General features: G+C 42.7%; 1 protein-coding gene across 1 annotated transcript; it reads right to left on the reverse strand.

Annotated features, from left to right (window-relative positions):
- Positions 1 to 926: 926 nt before the first annotated feature.
- Positions 927 to 27,236, reverse strand: LOC142853115 (uncharacterized). Its single transcript, XM_075978022.1, has 10 exons — positions 27,224 to 27,236; positions 26,893 to 26,988; positions 22,124 to 22,198; positions 18,489 to 18,581; positions 18,014 to 18,103; positions 13,436 to 13,525; positions 8,630 to 8,725; positions 6,183 to 6,278; positions 3,724 to 3,819; positions 927 to 1,120 (listed from the first exon to the last, which is right to left on the reverse strand). Exons 1-10 carry the CDS (start codon positions 27,234 to 27,236, stop codon positions 927 to 929), a joined length of 939 nt encoding a protein of 312 aa, XP_075834137.1.
- Positions 27,237 to 27,500: the final 264 nt, after the last annotated feature.

The following is a 27,500-nucleotide window of genomic DNA, read 5'->3' on the forward strand; positions in this document are numbered from 1 at the left end:
TCTTCCTCCACATCACGAGTCTGTTTCAGGAGTTTGAGTGGGATTGTGGACGACAGATCGGGCTGCACCGATGGTAGGATTTCTACTGTGGGAGCTGTGTTGTGACCAAGGTTTTTAGGGAGCAGATCGGGAGTGGCTTGTCTACAGTTCAGAGGTAGAATGGTGTTATGACCGACAGACTTACACATGTGGAAAAGCAGAGCAAGAGGAGCTGACAACCACGAGAGGATCTGGGTAAGCCTACGTGTCAATTCTTTCTAGAATGGCTTTGATTTCTCTCTAAGTTTGAACTGACAGGAACGGAAAAGGCTAAAGATCCTATCATACTTTCCGCAGCACAGAGGCGGTCAATGGGAGAGGACGATGTGCAGAGAATGAGAGACTGGAGCAGGCAGCCTCAAATGGGATAGTTTTTGTGTGGAAAAAATGCCAAAGCATTCTAGTGCTATTTAAGAAAAGGGGAAATAGTTTTTCAAGCATTTATTGTCCTAGCTACTAATTACAATCATTTATAAATGTGTATGGCAGTATCTGTGAAAATTTAAAGAATGTATTTCCTCAATCCAAAAATTGCACCAAAATACTCTACCTTCTAGATATAAACTATCATAATAAAATTATTAATAATAAATAATAAAAATAAAAATAATAAATTAATAGCCATCTATTGAGCCAGTGATTGCAGTTGCAACAGAAATAGAAAATGTGGCTCACAGAGAGGACTTTGGGAAGGGTCATAATACAGTTTCTCTTTGGAATACCATACAGAAAACTAAGACCCATGATAAATAAAGAAAACTAAACAGTTTAACTGAGGTAAAAGTAAGGAGGATCTATGCACAGGATCCCTATAATACGTGGAACTACAAAGCCTTCCACACAGGGCTCTGCTTAGAGGAGAAGCGTGAGAACCCATGCTGGGCTCCTTAACAGGAGCTCTGTGTTGGAAGGGCCCGCAGCTGAAGATACTGGTCAACAGAACCATAAAGCAGGGCTTGTTTCTGCATTTTAGTTATCTCTTTACCTTTAAGAAGATGCTTCCTTGTAGCAGAGGCAGAAGGTTGCGGATTATCTAGAAGTTTAAAATCCTTTTCATCTGAGTTTTCGGACTGAGGCTGTCCTGAAAAATGAGAACATTAGTGGATGATACCCCCGATTAAACAATTTCAGTTTTTAAAGACTTAAATCTCAACCCTCTCCAAAGCACAGCTGCCTTCTAAGCACAGCAGTAACCCACATAAAGTAGTGTAACCAGTACCAATGGATTCGGTCTGCGAGCTGATGTGCTGATCAAGAATATTCATTATGGTGTTGCATGCCCTGGTTCCAGCAGTCAGGTGGCTGAGACAGGGAGATGGGTACCAGCCGCCTAGCCTTCCTACACGTGGCATATGATACCAGCCTTCCTAAACACAGCACCCTGTCTCAAAAATCAGATAGGAGGCTGGAGCAATAGCTCAGTGGTTAAGAACAATGGGAGGTCTTTGAGAGGACCCAGATTTGATTCCCAGGTCCAACATGGTGATTCACAATGATCTATTTCTCTAGTTTCCTCTTTTGATCTCCATAGGCAACAGGCATGTATGTATACAATCCATGCATGCAAAATACTCAATACATATTTAAAATCAATATTTTTTTAAGGAGTAAAAAAACCAAATAAATTCAAAATGTCAGTAGGATAATTAACCATGAGTTTATTGTTTGTGAGTATAAGTGGCTAAAATGTAAATTTTTGGTTGTAGTAATCTGTATATGGAAATGAACTTATTTTTGGAAACGAAGGTGATATTCTAACAATGGGAAATGCAATGCAAGAATAGAGATAGGGCTGGAGTGTGGTTCAGTCCAGCACAGATGAAGCCCTGAAGGAACTCCTGGCACAGCATGGCCAGTGTGGTGGCCTGTTACTGTACTGGCAGCACTTGGAGGAGCTGCACGTGGGATAATCAGATGTCCAAGGCTACCCTTAGTTGTATAGGAAGATCTTTGATGTCCATCCAAAAATACATTGGAAAGTTAAGTATTGAATAGGGGTTTCCTTCTGTTTTATTTGTAGTATTTTTGTAGTTTAGCTCTTACTTACAGGTCCTTGATTCATTGTGAGTTGGGTTCCGAAGATAATTTAAGAAAGGGCCCTCGTTTCATGCTTCTCCATAGGATATCTAGTTTACCCAGCACCATCCCTGCTCTCTCCACACTCTGTGGCCACAGAGGGATCTCTCTTTGTTTCACTGGCCTGGGTGTCATCTGTCTGCGTGCCAGGACCACCATGCTTTCACCTCTGTACCTTGGGAGTAAGTTCTGAGATCATGAAGCAAGACTCTTCTTACTTGGTTCATTGACAAGATTATTTGACCACCATAGTCTTTGGAGAGGTCATCTGAATTTGAAAATGAACTTTTCTATTTCTGTAAAATGTCTTTTTTTCATGTATTTACTGGCAGAATTACTAATTTATCACGTACACAATGGAATCTATGAGGCAGTTAGCTAATTGATAAGTGGTGAATGTGGCTGTTTTTATTCTGCGTTATGTTCCAGTGAGTGGTTCCCCTATCATGTGTGTGAGCATGCATGAGGTTAGCAGTGAACACTGAGTTTCATTCCGCGGGTGCTAGTCACTGTGTTTCTTTTGAGACAGGGGTTGTCTCTGGCTCAGAACTCACAGATTAGGTTGAACAGACTGATTAGCGGGCCCCAGGGGTCCACGTGTCTCTGCCTCTCCAGTTTTAGGATTACAAGCCATTTACTGAGCTATCTCCCCAGTCACACTGCCTGTTTTCCTTTCTCCCTCTCCTCCTCCTCCTCATCCCCCACACCTATAAAAGCCAAAGGTTGATGACAGGTGTTTTCCTCAACCTAGTTTAAAATTATTTATTTATTTGTAGTGTGTGTGTATGCTACTTGTGTGTTTGGGGTCCCTCTTACCTTGCCAGGTTAGAGGAAGATGTCAAATCCCTTGGATCTGGAGTTACAAGCAGTTGGGAACTGCCTGTAGTGGGTGCCGGGAATTGAATTTACAAGAGGAAGAACAGTAAATGTGCAAAAACCAGCGAGCTATCTTTCTAGTCCTCCGCCATGGCTTTTGGGGAGAGTCTCTCCCCACCCCATGAACTCACCAAATTGGCTAGACTTGCTGATCAACAGCCCCAGGAACCCACCTGTCTCTGCCTGCCCAGGGCTGGGATTTCAGGAATGTAGGTTTTGTGTGTGGCTTTGTATGTGCTGCTGGGGATCCTAACTCAGGTCCTCAGGCAGACACTAGGCTGACAGAGTTCTGAGTCCATCCCAGCTCCTCCGTGTTTGATAAAAACACAAACAATGTAATAAAAAATGTACAATGATACCACAGCTCCACTGATTGTGGCTCTCACAGTAAAAACCTAAAGGTCTCTCAATAAGTGAGATATTGAGTAACTACGACACCCCTTTTTCAGATCATCGTGCAGAAAAGCAAAGCTGTGAGAGATGAGGGAAATGAATCCACTCACTTAGGTTAGTGGTGAGTGGGGAGGTCCATGCAAGGGTCCTCTGTTGTACAGAACTGCAAAGCCCTCCACACCTCCATCTTTTTAGGTAGAGATTGTGCAAAACCTGCTGTGCTTGTCACATTGGCCACTCATTGGAAGGGCCCATGCTTGAGTATACAGGTAAACAGAAACCATGGACCTGGAAGGCAGAGAATCACCTCCCAGGTCTGTATTACAGAGACTCCTTTACCTTTGAGGCTGCTCTTACTGGAGGCATATGTTGAAGGAACCAGATTATTTAGAAGGTCAACACTTTTCTTATCTAACGTGGTAGGTTTAGGCTCCTCTGGAAACACAAAAACAATGTCACTCAAGAGTACTAGAAATAAACTAAGTTTGTTTTATAGAGACACAGTCTTTTTACGTAGCCCTGGCATATCTAGAACTCACTTTGTAGACCAGATTGGCCTCCAACTCACAGAGATTGCCACCTCTGCACTGGGTGCTGGGATTGATAAAGTACCCCACCATGCAGGCTTGAAATAAACTAACTTTAATTTTTAAAAAGTTAAAAATGATCTTAATCTTCTTTGCAAAGCAGAGTGTCTTACAACCCTCTTTAGTTCTTTAGAGAAAGTGACTTAAACAATATATTTCTTCATAAAAATGAGTTTTTCTCATTCATTAAGACAAATGTTTAAAGAATGTACATGTGCCATTCTTTTTAGATCCAACACTGGATGCACTGATAGAAAACTATTTATCCTCACATAATTTCTATTGTACACATGAAAGGTTATTGATCGGTGAGGGCATGTGTATTGCAAATGGTAGGGCTGATCAAGAAAGTCTGCTGCAGGTCAGGTGACATCGTGTGCTTGTGGTTCCAATTTCTTGACATCCTTCCTAACATTTGTAGTAGTGCTCTAGGGTCCCCACGAGGACTTATAATACTGTGGTCCCAAGGAGCCAGACGACTTCTCAGGCTGGGAATATAACTCGGGAGCACTGTAGTGCTGGCTTGGCTAGCATGGATCATGAGAACACAAGGGGTCATGAATATCGGCTCCACAGTTTTAGAGAGCAGTCGTAGCCAAGCAACATGTCGCAGGGTCAGAGTCCTAAGAGGCCACCGTATGAAGCTATGAAGGTGAAGCCCAAGTTGCAATGGAGAACCCGGGATTTTAGAGATGCCAGGACTGTGGGATGTCTGAGTAAAGCTGCAGTTGTGAAATGAAGCCAGCCTAACCAAAGGCAGTGTGTGCTGTAGACAGCAGAACTGGAGGAGTGGGGCTGCTGAGACCCATCGGACTCAGATGGTTTCATTCTGAGTCCCAGAAGCTGAACGTGCAGCTGTAGATTTGCTGTTTCCCCTGCTGTATTTAGTCATGCTTTGGAATGGGAGATTCATTTGTTGTCATGATGAAAATATGTCACAGGACTCTTATTTTAGGGGAGCACACAAAAACCATCTTGTATCCTAGGTGACAATGTAAATTTTGGACCTTTAACCTATTGGAACTGTTAAGGACTGCAGGGACTTTGGAACCTGGATTGTATTTCCATTATGAGAGGACCATGATTTGCTGAAAAGAGGCCTATGATTAAAGTGACAGTTTTGGTGTCAGGTTGACAAAAGGCAGCGTTGTGATTGCTAGTGTTAACTGTCAATGTGATATAAATAAAATCACCTGGGAGATGGGGGTCTGGACATGACTGTACAGGATTCAATGTGATATATATAAAATCACCTGGGAGATGGGGGTCTGCACATGACTGTACAGGATTCAATGTGATATATATATAAAATCACCTGGGAGGTGGGCGTCTGGACATGACTGTACAGGATTCAATGTGATATATATAAAATCACCTGGGAGATGGGGGTCTGGACATGACTGTACAGGATTCAATGTGATATATATAAAATCACCTGGGAGATGGGGGTCTGGACATGACTGTACAGGATTATTTGTTTATATTCATTGAAGTGGTGGAAGCTCTTAGCGGGAATCCTGAATTTGCCTGTTTTTCTGACTTGCTAGACTTGCACCTGTTCTTCAAGCTATCATGGCCTGCAGCTGTTCTGACTGGTGTGGTCTGCTTCTGGGCAGTGGATGTCTGCCTGCGTCGGGGCCACGGGCACAGTAGCGGGAGGGGATGGTGGTGGGATGGGATGGTACAGTGGAATGGGTCTTTGGGAATCAGATGCTAATTGTAGTTTTCAGGAAATTGTTTTCTAATACCTATTAAAATTGAAAGCACGTATAGGTTGTTAATTTAACAATCTCTTTTAAAAACTTCATGGAAACATGAGTAGCATAATAAAAATGTGTGCAATAATACTTATAACTCCATTGATTGTGTACACAACAGAGATGTGAAGGTGATTCAGAAAGGAACTATTGGCGTGTGATATACTTACGTTTCAGAGTATCATGCAGAATATTAAGGGTGTGACACAAGAAGGACGTTATTAATTCATTGGGGTAGAGGTAAGTGGCATCTGTGCAGAGGATCCTATTAGCGTACAGAAACACAGAGCCCTCCAGACATGTATACTCCCAGGAAAAGACTGAGAACATAGACAGTGCTTAGAGCGTCAGCTGTGTGTCGGAAGAGACCACATGCTGGGGAATACTCAAACAGAAATGCAAGTAACAGGGCAGAGCTCTGCTTCACACACGTGGATGCCAGATATTTCATTACCTTTTAGCATATGTTTCTTTATGGAGGATATTGAAGTGCCAGGACTATAAGGACCATAAGCAACTTTCTTGTCCATGTTTACAGACTTACTTTGCCCTGAAAAATAAGAACATCAGTAGATGATGCTGGCAATAAAATAATTTGCAACTTTTGAAATAATAAATTTTAATTTTCTCTAAAGCACAGTTTCCTTCTAAGTGTTTAGCCATCTATATAAAGCAGTTTAGTCAACACAAACAGATTTTGTTTGAGCTGCCCTAGCCCGGAAGTTGATATGGAGTTGGTGCACCCCGGTGACCCCAGCTCTTGGGAGGCTGAGGCAGGGAGATAGGTACCAGCCTGTCAGTCTTCTTACATATGGAGCATGACACCAACTTCCCTACACACAGCACCTTGCCTCAAAGCCAAATACAAACGCTATAGATAAATAACTTTAAAAACCAGCAGAAAAAATAAATAAAACCAGGAGTGGCTAAAAGGTAAAATTTAAGTTATAATTTAAGTCCCCAAGTTTGTTTGTGATTGTGTTGACTTCAGCAGTCTTCTCAACGGAAGGTGTGATCTCCCCTGATAAAGGATCCAGTGCGAGGATGGAGAGAGGGGGCTGGGGTATGGTTCAGTCAGCAGAGTGCGAGGATGGAGAGAGGGGGCTGGGGTATGGTTCAGTCAGTAGAGTGCGAGGATGGAGAGAGGGGCTGGGGTATGGTTCAGTCAGTAGAGCGCGAGGATGGAGAGAGGGGGCTGGGGTATGGTTCAGTCAGCAGAGTGCGAGGATGGAGAGAGGGGGCTGGGGTATGGTTCAGTCAGCAGAGTGCGAGGATGGAGAGAGGGGGCTGGGGTATGGTTCAGTCAGCAGAGTGCGAGGATGGAGAGAGGGGGCTGGGGTATGGTTCAGTCAGTAGAGTACGAGGATGGAGAGAGGGGCTGGGGTATGGTTCAGTCAGTAGAGCGCGAGGATGGAGAGAGGGGGCTGGGGTATGGGTCAGTCAGCAGAGTGCGAGGATGGAGAGAGGGGCTGGGGTATGGTTCAGTCAGTAGAGCGCGAGGATGGAGAGAGGGGGCTGGGGTATGGTTCAGTCAGCAGAGTGCGTGCCAGCACGCGTGAAGCCCTGTCCTACCCCAGATCGAAGGTCCTTGCTGTCCATCCAGAAATACACTGGCAAATCAAGTATCACATAGGGTTTCTCCTGGGTTTTCTTTAGTTATATTTATAGCTTGGCTCTTACTTATGGGTCTTTGATTCATCTTTAATTGGGTTTTGAACATAATTTAAGATAAGGGCCTCATTTCATGCTTCTCCACAGGATATCTAGTTTACCCAGCACCATCTCCGGCAGACGGCTCTCTCCACACTCTGTGGCTGGCCATCGAGGTGAGTTCAACTCTGGGATCTCTCTTTGTTTCACTGGTCTGGGTGTCATCTGTCTCATGCTTGGGAGTCAGTTCTGAGATCATGAAGCATGACTCTTCTTACTTGGTTCTTTGACAAGATTATTTGACCATCACAGTCTTTGGAGACATCATCTGAATTTGAAAATGAACTTTTCTATTTTTGTAAAACGTCTTTGGAATTCTCAAAGGGACTTTTCAGGCTCTTTAGACCATATTCTGTTCTTTTGATACCTAAAATATAATTCCATGCTAGGCACGGTGGCACATACCTTTAATCCTAGCAGTTGAGAGACATGGCAGGTAGATCTTTATGAGTTTGAGGCCAGACTGGTCTACATAGTGAATACTTGGCCAGTCAATGGCTATGTAGTGATCCCCTGTCTCAAAAACACCCAAAGTAACAATAGTTTAATATTATTAATATTTTTAACCTATCAAAAAATTAATGCTGGCTAAGGCAAAGGAGATAGCTTTAGTCATCATGAATTTTCTGGCAGAATTATTAACTTTTATCACTCAGGTACTCTAGAGTGGTTTGAGTAAAAATGGCTCAAAGAGAAGCCCTGTAAGTAGGTTTGGCCTTGTTGGAGGAAATGTTGCTTTGTTGGAGCTCTGAGTCCATCCCAGCTCCTCCGTGTTTGATAAAAACACAAACAATGTAATAAAAAATGTACAATGATATCACAGCTCCACTGATTGTGGCTCTCACAGTAAAAACCTAAAGGTCTCTCAATAAGTGAGATATGGAGTAACTACGACACCCCTTTTTCAGATCATCGTGCAGAAAAGCAAAGCTGTGAGAGATGAGGGAAATGAATCCACTCACTTAGGTTAGTGGTGAGCGGGGAGGTCCATGCAAGGGTCATCTGTTGTACAGAACTGCAAAGCCCTCCACACCCCCATCTTTTTAGGTAGAGATTGTGCAAAACCTGCTGTGCTTGTCACATTGGCCACTCATTGGAAGGGCCCATGCTTGAGTATACAGGTAAACAGAAACCATGGACCTGGAAGGCAGAGAATCACCTCCCAGGTCTGTATTACAGAAACTCCTTTACCTTTGAGGACACCCTTTCTGGAGGCATATGTTGAAGGAACCAGATTATTGAGACGGTCAACACCTTTCTTGCCTAATGTTGTAGGTTTAGGCTCCTCTGGAAACACAAGAACAATGTCACTCAAGAGTATTAGAAAAAAAAATTAACACCAAATTTTAAGCCATTCTCATAATGAAAACTACACTTGGGGCCTGGTATTATAACGGCGCAGCCTGAAAAGGCATTTGCTCCCAAATCTTGGTAAACTGTGTTTGTTTAGGCAGAATCCATGTAAAAGGAGAAAACTAACTCCACAGTGTTGTATTCTGATTTCCATAGGCACACCACGGCACATTGGTTGGTGCCTTTCATGTATATACATGCCTTAAAATAAAAATACAGAGTATTAAAAAAACAGAAACAAGAAGCAATGTATAGGGACTTAGTGGAGCCAGAGACTGACAAACTCATGTGAGCACATGTGAACGGCATTGAAGGCGTGACCATGAAAACAGGCTTAATTAGGGAGTGGGAACTTGGATTGGAATGTAAAATGAAAAAAGATAGTTTGTTTTCTTTTTTAAAAACATATATGTAATAAAAAAAGAAAGGAAGAAAGAAAAAATAGGATTGATGTCTATTTGAATACAACTGCTAAAATAAATTGTAGCATGTGGGGTCATTAGAAGGTATCTTATAAATGGGACCACATTTCCCAGTCCCATCAGTGGAAAGTGACCTAGGATGGGAATCATATTTGATTCCAGGTTAGAGCCGCTGGTGCTTACAATGTTCCATATCTTCTAGAAGCTCCAGAGGTGTCTATGAATCCAGGTTAAGGAGCAGATTTGTCTTTGGGCAAGGCCTTCAGGTGTGTGAAGGGGTTCACAGCTCACATGAAAGCTTAAGAACCAGGTAGGAGGCACTAGGTGACCCAGGACTCAGCCTAACATTTAGAGGAAGACGCCAGATGAAGCCTGTGGACCTAAATGCCACCCCAACCCTCCTAGGCCTTAGTCTTCTACTCAATACTGCAAATACTACCACTGAAGGGAAAAAAAGATGACTCGGATTTTAAAAATAAAAATCCAAAAGAAATAAAGAGAAATGAAAAATAAACTAAATGTGCAGGCCCTAGTGCAGATGCAGAAACACGATGAACCAAGACAGCACGCATTCTCCACAAACCACTAGTCCCGTAGTAATGGCGGCAATGGATGAACACGATGAACCAAGACAACATGCATTCTCCACAAACCACTAGTCCCGTAGTAATGGCGGCAATGGATGAACACGATGAACCAAGACAACATGCATTCTCCACAAACCACTAGTCCCGTAGTAATGGCGGCAATTGATGAACATGATGAACCAAGACAACATGCATTCTCCACAAACCACTAGTCCCGTAGTAATGGCGGCAATGGAAAAATCACTTAATTTACGAGCCAAGGAATTAAAAAGTATGGTGTAAGCATTTCGAACAACTCAAAGAACACATGAGTATACTTCCAGAGAATGGAAACAGAGATTTCAAGCAAAATGAGGTGGTCGATACAAGACGTGAAACGGAGATTACTGGCGGAGAAAAACCTAAACTGAACCGGTGATGTGTTGTAATAGGAGCGGCAGGGCTACGTTCCTGGCACCCGGCCGTCCGCACGGGTAGCTTTATACCCGAAATAATTACACGGAGACTGTATTCTTTTAAACACTGCCTGGCCCATTAGTTCCATCCTCTTATTGGCTAGCTCTTACATATTGATCTAACCCATTTTTAATAATCTGTGTAGCCCACAAGCTGGCTTACCAGGGAAGATCTTAACCTGCGTCTGTCTGGAGTGGGAGAATCGTGGTGACTCCTGACTCAGCTTCTTTCTCCCAGCATTCTGTTCTGTTTACTCCATCCACCTAAGGATTGGCCTATCAAATGGGCCTAGGCAGTTTCTTTATTAATTAACCAATGAAACAACAGATAAAAGATGACCCTCCTCCATCAGTGATGGAAATGAGAAGTGAAGAAGCCAAACAGAAGCCTCAGGGGAAAGTTTCACCTGTAGAATCGCTTATGCAAGAAGCAGAGAAGCAGGGACAGAACACAAGGTGCAGGAACTGGACCACAGGCAAAGGTGGAAACAGACTCCAGAAGACACATGAACAGAAAGGCAGAGGGCTGGGAAGCCTTTCTCTGTAATAGATGGGGTTTTCTGAGAATGTGAGACCACCGTGCTGCAAATGGCAGGGGTGTAGACAGGAGGCTGCCCAAGCCTGCTGGAGGTAACGTAACCTCTGCTTGTACGTTGACATCCTTGCTAATATTTCCTCTATTTTTTGATTGTTTGAAGTAGGCGTTTTGTACACCACGTAAGTTCTCCACTGATGCACGGCATCCATTCCCACCCTTGTTCTCACTCTGCTGCCTACAGGGACATTGTCTAGCGCTCAAACTGCTGAGCCATCTCCACAGGCCCCCAAATGGATGTTTCTAGTTCTACAGCACGTCTTTGAATTCCAGGGGTGTCCCCTAGACTCTTCAAGTTACAAGTTAGTTGACTGGTGTAACTTATCTTCTTAATATTTTCAATTCATTAAAAAAAATGCTGTGCCCAGAACCAGGAAACAGTTCTCCCAGCAGGTACTTCCGCAGTTACTAACTACAGCCATTCTAGAACCAGGAAACAGTTCTCCCAGCAGGTACTTCCACAGTTACTAACTACAGCCATTCTAGAACCAGGAAACAGTTCTCCCAGCAGTTACTTTGCGGGCACTAACTACAGCCATTCTAGAATGGTTATGCAGACACCCTGTATGGTATCTGTGGAATGAAGAGCGTAAGTGCCCGAATCCAACAATCCCATGTAAACAGAGAATGCACATTCATTTCCCAGCTGCCCAGACCCAAATAATCACACAAAAAGTGATGTGGGAGTGTCATATATCAATCTGTTGATTTCATTGGTTAAGCAATAAAGAAACTGCTAGGCCCATTTGATAGGCCCACCCTTAGGTGGGTGGAGTAAACAGAACAGAAGGCTGGGAGAAAAGCTGAGTCAGAGAGTCGCCATGGTTCTCCCACTCCAGGCAGATGCCGGTTAAGATCATTCCTGGTAAGCCAGCTCGTGGGCTACACAGATTATAAGAAATGGGCTAGTCCAGGTGCGAGAGTTAGCCGAGAAAAGGCTAGATATAATGGGCCAAGCGGTGTTTGAAAGAATACAGTCTCCGTGTAATTATTTCGGGTAAAGCTAGCCGGGCGGGCGGCCAGGTGCCGGGGACACAGCCCTGCTGCTCCTAACGCAACAAAAAAGTGTAGTAATAGGGGCGACGGCGGCGGGGCTGCGTCCCCAACAGCCAGCCGCCTGCCCGGCTAGCTTATGCCCCGAAATAATTACACACAAACTGTATTCATTTAAACACTGCTTTGGCCCATTTCTATCTAGCCTCTTCTAGGCTAATTCTCACATATTAATTTAGCCCATTTCTTATCATCTGTCATTCCAACCTTGTGGCTGAGGTACCGGCCAGAGCCACGGTCAGCTCCACAAGTCTACAGTGTTTCAAGGTCCCTGCCAGCAAGCGAGCTTCAGCAGCCTGTGCTCGCAAACCGCACGAACCGCCTGCGTAAAAGTCAGAGTTTGCCCTGGCAGGACAGCCCAGAAAGCCGGCATTTTTAAATGGCACAGCTTTTTTCCTGCTACAGCTGAAAACCGAAAAGCATGTGTTCAGCTTTTCGTCAACACCATTTAATTGTTTCGTGGCAGGACCTCTTAATGAGCTGCAGGCTTTGCAGCTGAAGCTGAGTCAGGAAGCCTCTCTTAGATGAGGCGCTTGCTTGCCTCTAGCAAGCAGAGTAGACCCGAGAAATTGCCACAAGAAACATGCTTTACTCTATTCTTTTTCAAGTTTTCTCAGGCTTTCTGTGGACTCAGTTAGCCCCACGTTGGGCGCCATTTGTAGTAATAGGGGCGACGGCGGCGGGGCTGCGTCCCCAACAGCCAGCCGCCTGCCCGGCTAGCTTATGCCCTGAAATAATTACACACAAACTGTATTCATTTAAACACTGCTTTGGCCCATTTCTATCTAGCCTCTTCTAGGCTAATTCTCACATATTAATTTAGCCCATTTCTTATCAAAAAAGTATATTAATTACGGCACTGTTTGGCCAGGGATTCAGGCATACTCCTAGCTAGCTCTTACATCTTAAATTTACCCATTTCTATTTATCTATGTATTGCCACAAAGCTGTGGCCTACCAGTAAGGTTCTGGCATCCTTCTCCTTAGGCAGCTACATGGTATCTGCCTGACTCTGCCTCCTTTCTCCCTGCACACTAACTCTATTCTGCCCTGCCCTAAGACAAAGCAGCTTCTTTATTAACAAATGGTAATAAAACATAGTCACAACATACAGAAGGGAATCCCACATCATTCCCACGTATACTTTCTATGGTAGCTACAAACCAGTAGTATAAAAAACTGTGCAGTAATAGTTATTATACTTTTGACTGTGTTTGCAACAATAGAAATACAGAGATCACATAAAAATGAATCACTGAGGAGTATGACACACTCTAATTTCAGAATATCATGCAGAAAATTAAAGGTTTGAGATTTGAAAGAAACGGACCAATTTAACTGGGCTAGAGACCAGAAGGATCCATGCACAGGATTCTATTACTGTGCAGAACCACAAGTCCTCCCCACATGTATCTGCTTATGGGAAACATGCTGGTATCGTAATGTTGACTGTTTGTTGGGAGGGCTGGTAAACAGAACACTGGGGTGGAAGACTTCTATGCCCCTCATCTGGATGACAGGGACTCCCCTACCTTTAAGTACATTCTTCTTGGTAGTTGAAGTGTGAAGACTACTTAGAGGTTGAGCACCTTTACTTCCTATGTTTGTAGACTTAAACAGACCTGGAAAAAAAAAGAGTGGGAACACAATCATTGAATCATACTGGCAATAAACTAATTTCTCAAGTTATCCTCTCTCAGTCGCTTAGTTAAAGCACTTTGATCAGCACACGTGGACAGTGTCTGAAGTAGCCTTGCCTAGGGTTGCTATTTTATGAAAGAGCACCAAAGTGCTAGTCAGAGCGTCCTCAGAGTGGGTGGGGTCTCGTTGACAAGTCCTCTGTTCTTGATGGATGACTGAAAGGACCAACGCTGGCTTAATCCACAGCTGTTCTGTGTTTATGGTTAAAAAAGCAGTGTTGTATCTTCATGGAAGCAATTCATGGCAATGACTCCCATCTGCTCTTAAATTGTTTGGGACATCTCTTAAGCAATGTTTCCTGGTCCATTTGGGTATGATAATATAAACGTCCCACTTAGGTGGTGGGCCCGAGAGGTCTGTGAGCCCCGCTCCCAAAGAACATAGGCTGTTGTCATTGTTTTTGTTACCCACCAGACTTAGATAATGAGATGTGATTGGTTAGTATACCACGCAGTTTATCCAGAGGACAGAGATATCAAGACGGGACTGTACTAGAAAGTTGCTCCCTATTTGCTATTGTTCACTGTTCGAAAGCGCCATGCATGATACCTGGGCCGGGCGGGGGGGACTCATGAAAGTTCTCAACCAGCTGTGTGCCATGTAACCCATAATGCTAACTATGCAGCAAGGTTTGTCTACTGGTACAATAGTGGCATGTTGTTTCAGAGATAACCAAGTACTTGTGATTGCATTTGAGGACAGCCTCATAAACAGTATAAACATGGTCAAAGCCTATTCCTAGTAAAATCATGGGCCTAAGGGGTTTTGCACTACTGTTGTTTTAGTGAAAGAAACATGTCAAGAATTTTAATTCTGAAGAAACCAAATTTGTCTATAGTTTTCCTTTTTGGCTGTACTTTATGTCAACTATGAAATACATATCCATATTTATTATTCTGTACATTTCCCCTATATATTTTCTATCATCTTGTAGTTTAACATTCACTTGTAAGAATTTTGACTTATGTTGAAGTATTTTTATGTATAATTTACGTTAAGAGCTCAAGCATCCTTCTATTTGGGAATATTACGTCTTCCTGCACTGTAAGGGCTAGACTGCCTTTTCCCGTTAAGTTGCCTTGGTGCACTTGACCATGCAGGTTAGAGTTTATTTCTGAGGTCACCTCCTGTCCTCTTCTTCCTCCATCTTCTCTTTCCTTCCTTTCTTCCATCTTTCCTTCCTTCTTTTCTTCTCTACCACTTTCTTTATTAGTTCTTTGTGAGTTTCAAACAATGTGTTTATATTCATGTCCCTTCCCTAATCCTTCTCTGATTCAATCTGTTTTCCTAACTTTGTGTCCTTTTTCCTTTGAATTAGTTTTTTTTTTTTCCAAAACAGGGTTCTATTGTTTAGCTCTGGCTGTTCTGGAACTCATTTTGTAGAGTAGGCTGACCTCAGACTTACAGAGATCCACTTGGCTCTGCCTCTCTGGGATTAAAGGTGTGCACCACAGCTGCACAGGTTCTTTCTTTCTTTCTTTTTTTTTAAAGATTTATTTATTTATTATGTATACAACATTCTGCCTCAATGTATGCCCGCACACCAGAAGAGGGCGCCAGATCTCAGTACAGATGGTTGTGAGCCACCATGTGGTTGCTGGGAATTGAACTCAGGACCTCCGGAAGAGCAGTCAGTGCTCTTAACCTCTGAGCCATCTCTCCAGCCCCTGCACAGGTTCTTTTGAGTTCTTCTTCTTTTTTTTTTCTTTGAGACAGGGTTTTCCTGTGTAGCTTTGGAGTCTATCCTGGAACTCACTCTGTAGACCAGATTGGCCTTGAACTCACAGAGATCTGCCTACCTGCTTCCCAAATGCTGGGATTAAAGGCATGTGCCACCACTGCCCAGCTTCTTTTGATTTCTTTAAGACCAATTTGTGGTGCCCAAATATTCTTGGATGCATAGTTTTCCAATGGAGTGGCTATCTTGCCAGTGACTACATTCTGAGAGAAAGACAGGTCTCCAACTAGTAGCTAATAATTTCCAATAGCTCCATGCCTCAGTTGGGACTGTGTGTCCAACCCCTCTCCATGCTGAGATTTGCTATGACTTGGACTTGCACAGGGTTTTGTGCATGCTGTCATGATTGCTGTGAGTTCATATTGTGCAGCTGCCCTGCTGTGTCCACAAGAAAATATTTCCTAGCCGTCAGTTGCTGTCTCAGGCTCTTACACTCTTCCCATTGCCTTCTGGGCGATGATCTTGAAGGCTGCATGATCCACATGTATAACAACACTATACTGTTAAATAGATATATTATTAAACTGATTCCTAACACCATTTTTTTATTAGTCAGGGCTCTCTAAAGAGACAGGACTGGATAGCATGAACGTGTGTTTATTAAAAGAGGATTTGTTAGAGCCGCTTCCATTCTGTGGTCTGGCTGGTCCAGCGATGACTGTCTCCTGATAGAGAGGCTGAGACTATGGAAGTTGTTGAGGCCTTGCAGGTCGATGTCCCGGAAGTCCCAGCCTGGTGCTGGCACTCTGGAGAATTTCTAGAGGACTGCTGGAACTCAGTCTGTGCTGGACTCCTGAAGAAGTGGGTTCTAACACCCATGAAGGAATGCCTCAGCTGCAGGCGGATGAATTTACGAGTGAGGATGAGGGAAAGCAGGAGAAAAGCAAGAGGTTTCGACTTCCACGTCCTTGTACGTGGACTGCCACCGAAGGTATGGCAAGATTTAGGGTGGGTCTTCCCACCTCAAACGAGTCAGAAAAACCCTCACAGGCATCCCAATTACTTGGGCTTTAGCTGATTCCTGATGCCGTCCAGCTGGCAGCCGAGGTTAGTCATCACATTGCTGAACCTCTGGGATTACTCTCTGTTTTACTGGTCTCTGTTACCTGCCTTTTATGAGAATCATGCTGCTTTCATTAATGTAGCTCTGTCATAAGCTCTGCCATTACCAAGTGTGATTCGTTCTCAGTTGTTCTGAATTAATTTACCTACGACACTGTTCAAGATCCCATGTGGATCTGAAAAGGATCTTTCCCTTGTTCTTTTTACGTGCATAACTGGGGTGGAGTTATTGCATATATGAATGTTTGCATATATTTTTGTGAGACCATCATATGCTTGTGGTGGTCTGAGATGTTTGTGGAGAATCTTCTTCCTTCACTCCTTCCTCTCATTTAGTGAGACAGTGTCTACTGATCCAACCCAGAGCCAATCCATGTAACTAATCTCAGTAGCCAGTTTGCTCTTGATATCCTGTCTCTGCCCCTGCAACCTAGAATTATAGATGAGCTGCCATGTGCACCCTGCATTCTACATGAGTTTTGGGGATCTGAACTGTGCCCCGCTTTCTTTCATTGCAAGCCCTTTAACTACTGAACAATCTCTGCATCTCCCAAAATGGAATTTTCTAGTTCTACAACATATCTTTGTGATGTGGGATGTTCTTCTGTATGCTGCAGATATACATTGCTTTTATTGGTTGATGAATAAAACTGTTTCAGCCAATGGCCAGGAAAAATATAGCTAGGCAAGAAATCCAAATAAAGATGCAGACAGAAGGAAGGCAGGGGGAGGGAGACACCACATAGCCACTGAAGCACTGCTGGTAAGTCACAGCCTTGCGGTAATCCACAGATGAATAGAAATGGGTTAATTTAATTGTGCGAGTTAGTCAGTAATATGCTTGAGCCAAACAATTGTAATTGATAATTAAGCCTCAGAGTGTTATTTCATAAGCTGCTGCGGGGACCTGTGAGCAGGAAAGAAACTGTTCCAGGGGGACCAATGTGATAGAGGAAAACATTCAACTACATCTTTGAGGTTCTAGGGATTCTTTTCCCCAAGGTTTGTAGGTCATTTTTTGTGCAACTGTCAACTGACTAGTATAATTTAATCTTTTAAATGTTTCAATTCCTAAAAACTCTAGTGCTAAGAACCAGGAAAGAGTTTTCTCATACAGTTACTGCCATCACTAAACATGACAATCATTTTAGAACGGGACATAGATATTCTATCCTGTAGCTACTGAATTAAGAGCAGACATGTCTCAAATTTAACCACCCCACTCACACAGTCTGTTGTACAGACAGAAAGTGGCAGAAGAAAACTGTGCAAGGATGTTTGTTGACTGCACCTTTGACTGTTGTCATGACCACAGAAATATAAAGGTGTCTTTAAAAGGAACTAGTGAGAAGTTTCAAATATTCTCAGTTCAGAACATCACACATAGTATTAAGAGTATAGGAGACGGAGGAAGCCCATCAATTTACCATTTTTAGAGGCAAGGGGGAATCTCGGCCCAGAACAACAGGAAACATACTGGAACACATCTTGCTTTTATAACATTACCTGTATGTTGGAAGGGCCTGGAGATTGCAAATACTGGAAAATAGAAACAGGGAGGAAAGAACAGGGTTCTGTTTTACATATCTGTATCCAGCGACTTCTTTACCTTTGGGCACACGCTTCTTTGAGGCCGACTTGCGTAGAATACCTGTCCCTTTAATAATCTGCTTTTCTAAATTACTGGTTTTAGAGTGATCTGAAAAGTGGAAACAATACCATTCGTTATATTGCAAGTTGACTTTTTTAGCTATTCAGGTACAAAGTGAACAAATAAACTGCCAGTCTCTTAAAATTAAAAGCATCCAGGCCCCTTATCCGACAACACACTATTTTGTAGAAACATAAGCAAATAGGAGGCACTGAAGAAGCAGCTGTTGGGTAAGTCACAGTACGTTCTGCTTTCGGAGCACGGTGCAGAAAAGAGAAGAGGTGATGCATGAAGGATGCAAATGTGCCCGCCTAGGCCATCACGGGTCAACATTAGTGGATTATTTGAGGGGCTCACAGTATCGGATGGGGAGAAACCATGGGACCAGAACGGAGTTCTGTTTCACACATCTGGATTGCATTCCCTTTTTTACCTTTGAGTACTCGCTTCTGAGCAGTGGCGGACGTGCGCAGCATGGATGTACCTTCACCAACGCTCTTGCCTAGCTTTGTAGTCTTGGACTTGTCTGAAAAATGAGAACAAGGTCTTTCACTAACACAGCTGATCAGTGTGACACGCAGGAATGAGGAAGAGGTTCTGTCTGAAGCAGCCTTGGCTGTTATCTGATATCTTATCAAACACCACTGTAATAGAATAAGTCGGTACAGAAAGAAGGCTGGGAGAGGTGTTGCTCGTCTGTAGTTCCAACACTTCACAGACCGAGGCGGGGCAGGGGGTGTGTGAATATCTGCCCAGCCTTGATATGCATAGCATCCTTACCTCAAAAAAAAAAGAACATAAATGCTATATACAAATGACATAGAAAGGACTTTAACAAGACTAGTGTATACAAACTGTGAGTGACTAATATTTTCACATACAATTTAATATCTTTGTAATCCTAATCCTTCTTTTGTTTCCAATAAAGTTGACACTTCCCCTCCCTCTCCTCCTCCTTCCCTCTTTCTTTTCTTTTTTTTCTTTTCTTTCTTTGTTTTTAGAGACAAGGTTTCTCTGTGGCTTTTGAGCCTGCCCTGGAATTTACTCTGTAGACCGGGCTGGCTTCAGATTCACAGAGATTTGCCTGTCTCTGCCTCCCGAGTGATGGGATTAGAAGCTGACATTTCTATAATGAGAAATAAAGTGTAAAAAAAGAAGGGAGATTACAATAAATGCTGTTGTGTATGTATGAGGACTAATATTAAAAATGTGTGATTAGAAATATAGTTTGCCAGCCGGGTGGTGGTGGCGCACGCCTTTAACCCCAGCACTGGGACAGTTTGGGTCTGGTTTATCTCACTACTCCTCATATGTTCATAATTAGTGAGCCATTGCAGAATCATCTAAAGGAAATATCTATTAGATATAATATTTTCCAGTTTTATGTGCATTTTATATTTCCATTTTCATGTCTTTGAATACGAATCCTCACCATACATAAAAATACATATTTTCTCCCATCCTATGACCAGCTTTTTTTTTCTGCTCAACTGCACTTCTATTTATGTTATACTTATCTATTAAATAAAAATAATATTTTCAGGGACTGATGAGGTGGCTCAGTGGTTAAGACCACTGATTGCTCTTCCCAGAGAACTCCGGTTCAATTCCCAGCACCCATATGGCAATTTACGACTGTCTATAACTCCAGTTCCAGGAGATTTGACACCTTTCCAAAGACATACATTCAGGCAAACAGCCATGCACATGAAATAAAAATAAATAAAAGTTAAAAATACTTTATTCATGCACAAAATTTATTTTTTCCTTACTTCTAAAGTTTTCTAAGTTCATCCACTGAGCTATGAGTGCGTTCACCTGCCTATTGTCCTCTGGTGTGCCCTCTCCTTTGTTTCTGCGTTCATCTTCTTTTCTTAGTACTGCTGAGTATTAAGAAAAGATCCTCCTCTGCCAACACCTGCGGTCATCAGCTCCCGAGATTGGACGGAGCCAAATTGGCAACTCCTCTTTCCTTGAAGGACAGTTGAAAGGTCCAATCCTGGCTAGAATCCATAGCTTCTGCGTGTCTATGGTTGCTGCAGCAACGCCATAACATCAAGATCCCTATCTTCCCGCTCATAAGTTCTTTCTGCCACCTTTTTGCAATATTTCCTGGGTCATTTGAGCAGTGTGATAGTCATCTCATCTCATTGTTGGTGGGAAAGGTCTGGGAGGTGCCCACCAGGGCGGGCTGCCGTTACTGCTCTTTGCGACCAATCAGGGCTAGAGGTGTCAAGACAGAGCTGAGCTGGAAACTCTTTCCTATTGGCAAAAGTCAGCCGGGCTGGACGCTCTAGCGCAGGATGCTGGGGAGAAAGGGCAGTCTCATCCAGCCACGCACCACGTAAACAACTCCTTGTGATTAGAGTTGAAGCGCAATACATTCCCGGTAGTAGACACATGGTCCAAAGCCTGTTCTTGGGAGGAAGTGGAGCCAAGGAGCATCTACTACCACAGCTTCTTTAAAAGAACAGGTAAAAAAAAAAAAACTTGATTCTGATGAAGCCTAATTGGAAGTTTCCCTTTTTAACTGGGATCTTATATCAGCTCCACAATATATGGCTAAATCTGCAATACTGTAGGTTTCTGCAATATTTTTTTCTAAGCTTTTTTTTAAGTTTAATTTTCATTTGTGAGGATTTTGATTTATGCTGAAGTATTTTTGTACACAGTTTAAGCAAAGGGCTCAGGTAACCTGCTGTTTGGGGATATTTAGTTTTTTCTGCACCTTATGTGCTGGACTGCATTTTCCCACTGAAAAGTCTGGGTGTCCCTGACCTCATAGGTGGGACTTCACTTATGGGTTCTCTCTTCAGTGGTCTATGTCACCTCTCTGTTGTGACTATAACTGTGTCCTAAGTTCTGAAATTATGAAGTGTGATTTTTTTCTTGGTTGTTTGCAATTAACTTTATTATGACTTTGTTTCAAGATTCCTTATGAGTGAGACTGATTTTTTTTTTCATTGTTCTCTTTTTACACGCATAGGTGTGGGTGGGAAGATTTGCATCTAAGTGTGCTTGAGCGTGTTTTTGTGTAGGTATTTGTGCGTTTGTGAACTTGTGTCTGTGGTGGTCTGAGGTGTTTGTAGAGAATCTTCTCTCGTCACTCCTTCCTCTTATTCCATGGAGGATCTATTCATCCAACGCAGAGCCGGTTCACGTGGCTAATCTCAGTCACCAACTTGCTCTGGGGATCCTGTCTCTGCCCTGCAACCTAGAATTACAGATGGGCTGCCGTGTGCACCGTGCATTCTACGTGGGTTTTAGGGATCTGAATTCTGCCCCTCTTTCTTTCATTGCAAGCTATTTAACCTCTGAGCCACATTTGTAGCCCCCGGAATGGAACTTTCTAGTTCTACAACCTATCTTTGGGATTCCAAGGATTTTCTCAGAATCTTTAGGTCTTTTTCTGTGCTATCATCAACTGACTAATACAATTTAATCTTTTAACATTTGGATCCCTAAAAGGTCTAGAGCTAAGAACTAGCAGTTTCCTCATGAAATTACTGCCATAATCATTAACCACAATCATTCTAGAATGGATATGTAAAGATTCCACACAGTAGCTACTGAATTAAAAACAGACAAGTCCTGAACCTGGCCACCCCACTCACACTTTCTACTGTATGGTTACAAAGAGGCAGAAAAAAAAATGCATGGTGATACCGATGGTATCCATTGATTGTAGTCACAAACACAGAAATGTAAAGGCAATATAGAAAGGAACTATTGAGAAAGTGTCAAGGACTCTCACTTCATAATATAATGCAGAATATTAAGTAAGGGCGTGAGAAGTGAAGGAAAGCCATTGGTTTGCCTGGGTTAGAGATAAGGGGGATCAACACATTGCACCTTAATACTATGCTGAACCACAGAGCCCTCCACAGAGGTGTCTTTTTACACAAGAAAAAAAAAGGAACGTATTGTGTGTTTGTAATATTGGCTGGATGTTGGAAGGGCCTCCGTGTTGAGGATACTGGAAGAGAGAAACAGTGGGAAAAGAGCAGAATTCTGTCTCACATATCAGTATGCCAGTGACTCTGTTACCTTTGTGCAAATGCTTCTTACCAGAAGAGGTTGATTTGCGCAGAAGGCGTGATCCTTTGACTACTTCCTTCTTTAAGCTACTAGTTTTAGATGCCTCTGAAAAGTGAGAACAATGCCATTCAATGATACTGCAAAAGAAAAAAAACCCACTTCTGAAGCACAATAATCTCCCAGCAACTCAGGTGAACAGTTAACAAGCACAGACTCTGTTCTATTCAGCCTTGCCTCATAGCTGATATTTCCTTATATAGACGGCATCATTAGAGTATAAATCAGGCAACAAAGAACAGAGATGAGAGAGGCACCTGTATTTCCAGAATTAGGGAAGTTGAGGCAGGGGGATGGTTATCTGCTTGCCAGTCTGTTAACCTACTACTGAGTGTCAATCTTGCTATATCCTGCACCTTGTCTCAAATGACAGATCATATACAAATGTCAGAGGAGGAACTTAAAAGATGCCAGTACGACAATATATACAACTACAGGTGACTTAGATAATTCGCAAATACAGCTTAATCGCTCCATAAACATTTCTCTGCTTTTAGATGACATTTCTACAGTGAAAATTAAGTTACGAAAAGGAACGGAGATGATAGATAATAAGAAATGGCACAGTGTATATATTTGGAATACTGTTAAAAAGAAAGTACAAAAAGACAGATTCAATTTATCTTTATTTAGGGATGAATCCTAAAATAAAATGTAGAATGTGGGCTTGTTAGAGAGTCCTATCTCAAAGTTAGCTGGTCAAATTTACATAGGGAAGTTTTTCCACAATGTGTTTCTTGCATAAGATTAAAATGTCCACACTTCTGTTCACCAAGGCAGGTGCTTGTTAGAACAGCATGCCTCTGCTTTCTCTCAGACCCAAAGCCATTTGCCCTCATGCCATTTCCACTCGGCACCCAGAAGGAGCCCATTACCCTTTCTCTCTAACCACAGATTTAGAATTTAGATGGGCTGACTGAGAATGAGGCCACCTCTGCTGCAGATGGCAGGGCAGGCGTAGAGGCTGCTCCGTCCTGCTGGAGCTCGCTTCACCCCACATGCCCTGCATACGAGGAGAGCTGGGGGAATCCAGTCCTCTGTTTCTACTATGTGGGTCCTAAGGACTAACACCTGTCAGGTGTGGCAACAGGTGGCTTTACCCACTGAGCATGTCAACTCCTGCCAACCTCAGATACTCCTGCATATTTTCTTGACAACCTTGTCCACATTTGGTATACTTTTCTATTTTTTCAAGGACTAGGGTCTGAACCTGACCGTTCTGTAAGCAAGGTAAGCACTCCACAGCTTTGAGACAGGGTCTCACTACGCTGCCCTGGCTGACTGTGAATTGCCACTCTCTTGGAGCAGTCTCCCAAGGAGCTGAAATTACAGGCGGCACCCACAGGACGGCTCTTTCTCACCCTCTTGTCAATGGCATTTCTCTTTTCTTCCTTCTTCCGTCTGTCCCGTGGCTGCTAGCGTCAGTCAGACAGTGAGCACAGAGTGTTAAGTCTTTGTAGCGTGGGGCTGTCTTCTCTCATGTTAAGGTGTGAACATCATATTTTTTCATTAGGTTGAAGGTTGCAAAGTTTGTTAAGGGGAAAAATGTCCGTGAGAGTGCTTCTCAAATGTGCTTACATCTTAGATCTATTATTGCATCTTTGGATAGGAATGCTTATTAGATAGAAGTGAGATATTTTCTCCAATTCTGATTTTGCCTTTTACTCTGTTGTATTGCCCTCTTATTTTTGTTATTCTTTAATTTACCTATTAAATGAAAAATGATATTGATGTTTATGTAGAAAATTTTTCTGATGTGGAATTTCCCTCTGTGTGCTGTGATTACCATTGATAAATAAAGGAACTGCTTTGGGCCTATAGTAGGGCTATAGGGGAACAGAGCTAGGCGGGGAAAACTAAGCTGAATGCTGGGAGAAAGAAGTGGAGTCAGAGAGAAGCCATGGAGCCGCTGCTGGAGACAGACACCTGAACTTTAGCTGGTAAGCCACAGCCACGTGGCCATACACAGATGAATAGAAATGGGTTAAATTAAGATGTAAGAGTTAGCCAATAAGAAGTTAGAGATAATGGGCCAAGCAGTGTTTTTGAATAATACAGTTTCTGTGTGATTATTTTGGGTCTAAACAAGCCGGGTGGCCGGGAACCAACAAGTGGCCTCCTCCTACATTTTCCTTTAGTTTTTAAAGTTTTATAACTATGTAGAATACATTATGATTATATTCACTTTCCTTTTATCCTCTGGCATCCACTCCCTTTCTCTCTCTAGCTCATCTTCTTCCACATTATCCCTTAGCAGCTGTACCGATAGAGAAACGTCACTCCCTTTTCCTAAGCCTGTCATTAGTCATCAGCTTCTCAAAATGATTAGGGTCTCACTGGGCACTCCTATATCCTTGGAGGGCCCATCCTGGCTAGAATCCATAGAAGCTCTGTGTTTGTGGTTGCAATAGCAATGCCCTATGCTCATGATCCCCATCTTCCCTCCCATAAATTCTTCCTACCATCCTTTTGCAATGTTTTTTGGGCAAGGTGGTTAGGGTGACACAGATGCCCCATTTAAGCTGCTTGGCAGAGAGGTCTATGAGGCGCCCCCAAAAGAAGATAGGGTGTGGTCACTGCTCCTGGTTACCCACAATGATTTGAGGTTAATACCCTACTGGCGAATAGATCATACACGTTGGTTCTACGGCACAGAGACAGCAAGATGGAACACAATGGACACTCACACCCACTTGGTCAGTGTTCATAGTGCTGGAAGGTGCTACACAGGTGGCTAAGGAGACAACGTACTAATGGCCACACCCATATGTGTGCCATCGAAACCAAAATAGTAACTGGTTTCGATTAGACATGTCCATTGATGTAACAGTGGCATGATTTAATAGCGGACATAACCAGCTCCTTGTGGCTGCATTTGAGGCCAGCTCCACGAAAGGGAATATACCCCTGTTAGTATACACACGATGAAAAGCCTATTCCTGGAAGGGATGTGAACCAGAGGGCACAACACGCTACCACCCACTTCTTTCAACAAACATGTAAAAAAATTAGGTTGAGACTAAGTCAAGGTTTTGTGTATTTTTCTTTTTTGACTGTGTGTTTTATGCCAACTGCCAATACAAAGCCAAGTTTGCTGGCCTGTAAGTCTCCTCTATGTTTCCATTTGATATTTTTGCGGTTCAGCTTACATTTCATCAGCAACAAAAAGGACGTTGATATATTTTGAAGTATCCGTGTATGAGAGGGCTCGAGCACCCTTCTGTTTGGGGATGTTTGGTTTTCCCGGCACCATATGTGCTAGACTGCCATTCCCGCCTGAGTGGTCTGGGTACCACTGACCGTGTGAGTGGGAGTGTCTTTCTGTCTGCGCCTTACCAGCCTGTGTTGTCTGGCTGCCGTCAGAACTATGGTGAGTTGCAGCCTTTCCTAGTTTGTCGCCAATATTTTTCTTAATTTTATTTTTGAGATTATCATTCAATTACAATATTTATCCTTTTTGTTTATTCCCTTAAAACTGTCCTATATACCCCACCCTGCTCTCCCTCAAATGCAAGGCTTCTTTTTTCACTGTTATTGTATGAACGCATGTTTATGTATATACATATATATTTCTAAATATAACCTGTTCAGTCTGGTAATGCTATCTATATGTATGTTTTTAGGGCTGACCATCGGACACTGGACAGTGAGTTGGTGTACTCTTTTGGCTTTGACATTCTTTCAAGATTCTATATGATTTTGAAATGAACTTCTCTTTTTCTATGTGTATGTGTGTGCAGTATGTATATATATGCATGGGTTTACACACAGGTGTTTGTGCACACATGTGCCTGGGGTGTTTGTGGAGACTCCTCTTTCTTCACTTCTGCATCTTGTTCATCGAGGCTATTGTGTCCATTGGTCAGTCTCTAAGGCTGTCTATGTGATACTCAGAGCCAGTTTATGTGGCCAATCTCTAAGGCTGCACTGGGAAGCCAGTCTCTGCTTTACAACCTGGAATTATAGTTGGCTCTGAGCATGCTGCATTTTGCAAGGGTTTTTAGGAAATAAATTCTGTTTCTTTCTTGCATTGTAACTGGCTTAACTACAGAACCATCTCTGTAGCCCTCAAAATAGAATTCTCTAGCTCTGCACCGTAACTTCAGAATTCTAGGGATTTTCTCAAAATCTGTAGGTCACTTTCTGTCCTACTGCCAAGTGACCAGTATAGTTTAATCTTGCTGATATTTTGTATCCCTAAAAAGTCTAGTGCTAAGAATCAGGAAATAGTTTTCTCACATAATTAGTGCCACAAATATTAACTACGACCATTCTAGAATGGATATGTAGATATTCCACACAGGATCTATTAAAACTACATCCTGAATCCAACCACCCCAATCACACACTCTACTGTATAGTCAAAACTTTGTAATGATATTGATTGCACCATTGATTGTAAAAGTGTAAAGGTGGTTAAAGAGGGAATTATTGAAAAACAGTCAAATATTCTCACTTCATAATGTCATGCTGAAAATTAAGGATGTGAGGCATGAAGGAAACACATCACTTTCCCTGGGTTAGAGATAAGGCAGGACCACACATAGGATCTGTTACTATGAAGAACCACAGCGCTCTCCACGCATGTCTCTACTTACAGGAGAAATACGGGAACACATTCTGTGCTAGTAAGATTCGCAGTATGCTGGAGGGGCCCAGGGGTTGAAAATACTGGTATACAGAAACAGTGGGAATAGAACAGAGTTCTGTTTCACGTGTTTGTATAGCAGTGGATTTTTTACCGTTAGTCAAATATCTCACTAAAGCGGAGGTTGACATGTGCAGGAGATTGGTCTCTTCATCAGCATTCTCGTATAAGTCACCTGATTTACATGGCTCTGAAAAGTGAGAACAAAATCATTCAGTGGTTCTAGAAATACATCAGCGACGAAGCACACGTTCCTTCCGGCATTCAGGCACACGGTAAACAATCAGGAAAACACTCAGCCTTGCCTCTTATCTGGTATTTCACTGAGGTTCACTACCCAGGTGCTAGTCAGACAACAGGAAGAACAGAGCTGGGGGAGGTATTATAATGTAGCACCAGGGAGGCTGAGGCTTGGAGAAGGTTGCCAGTCTGCGACATACTGAGCGTGACTCTGGTCTGGCTGTCTCAAATAACAGATAGAAATGCCGTATACAAATGTTGGAGAAAGAACTTAAAAGGTACAATATGACAACATAAGAATATTCAAATGACTAAAATACAGATTTTCAGCTCTAGTTTCATCTCTGAATATATCCTTTTTTATTGTGGTAGTGGACATTAAGTGCAAGAAGGAAGGGAGATAGCAGGAAGTGTTATAGTGTTTGTATTTGGACTAAAAAGAAAATATAATATGGCTAAAAA

This window comes from Microtus pennsylvanicus, chromosome 6, assembly GCF_037038515.1.
Source record: "Microtus pennsylvanicus isolate mMicPen1 chromosome 6, mMicPen1.hap1, whole genome shotgun sequence".
Lineage (NCBI taxonomy): Eukaryota > Metazoa > Chordata > Mammalia > Rodentia > Cricetidae > Microtus > Microtus pennsylvanicus.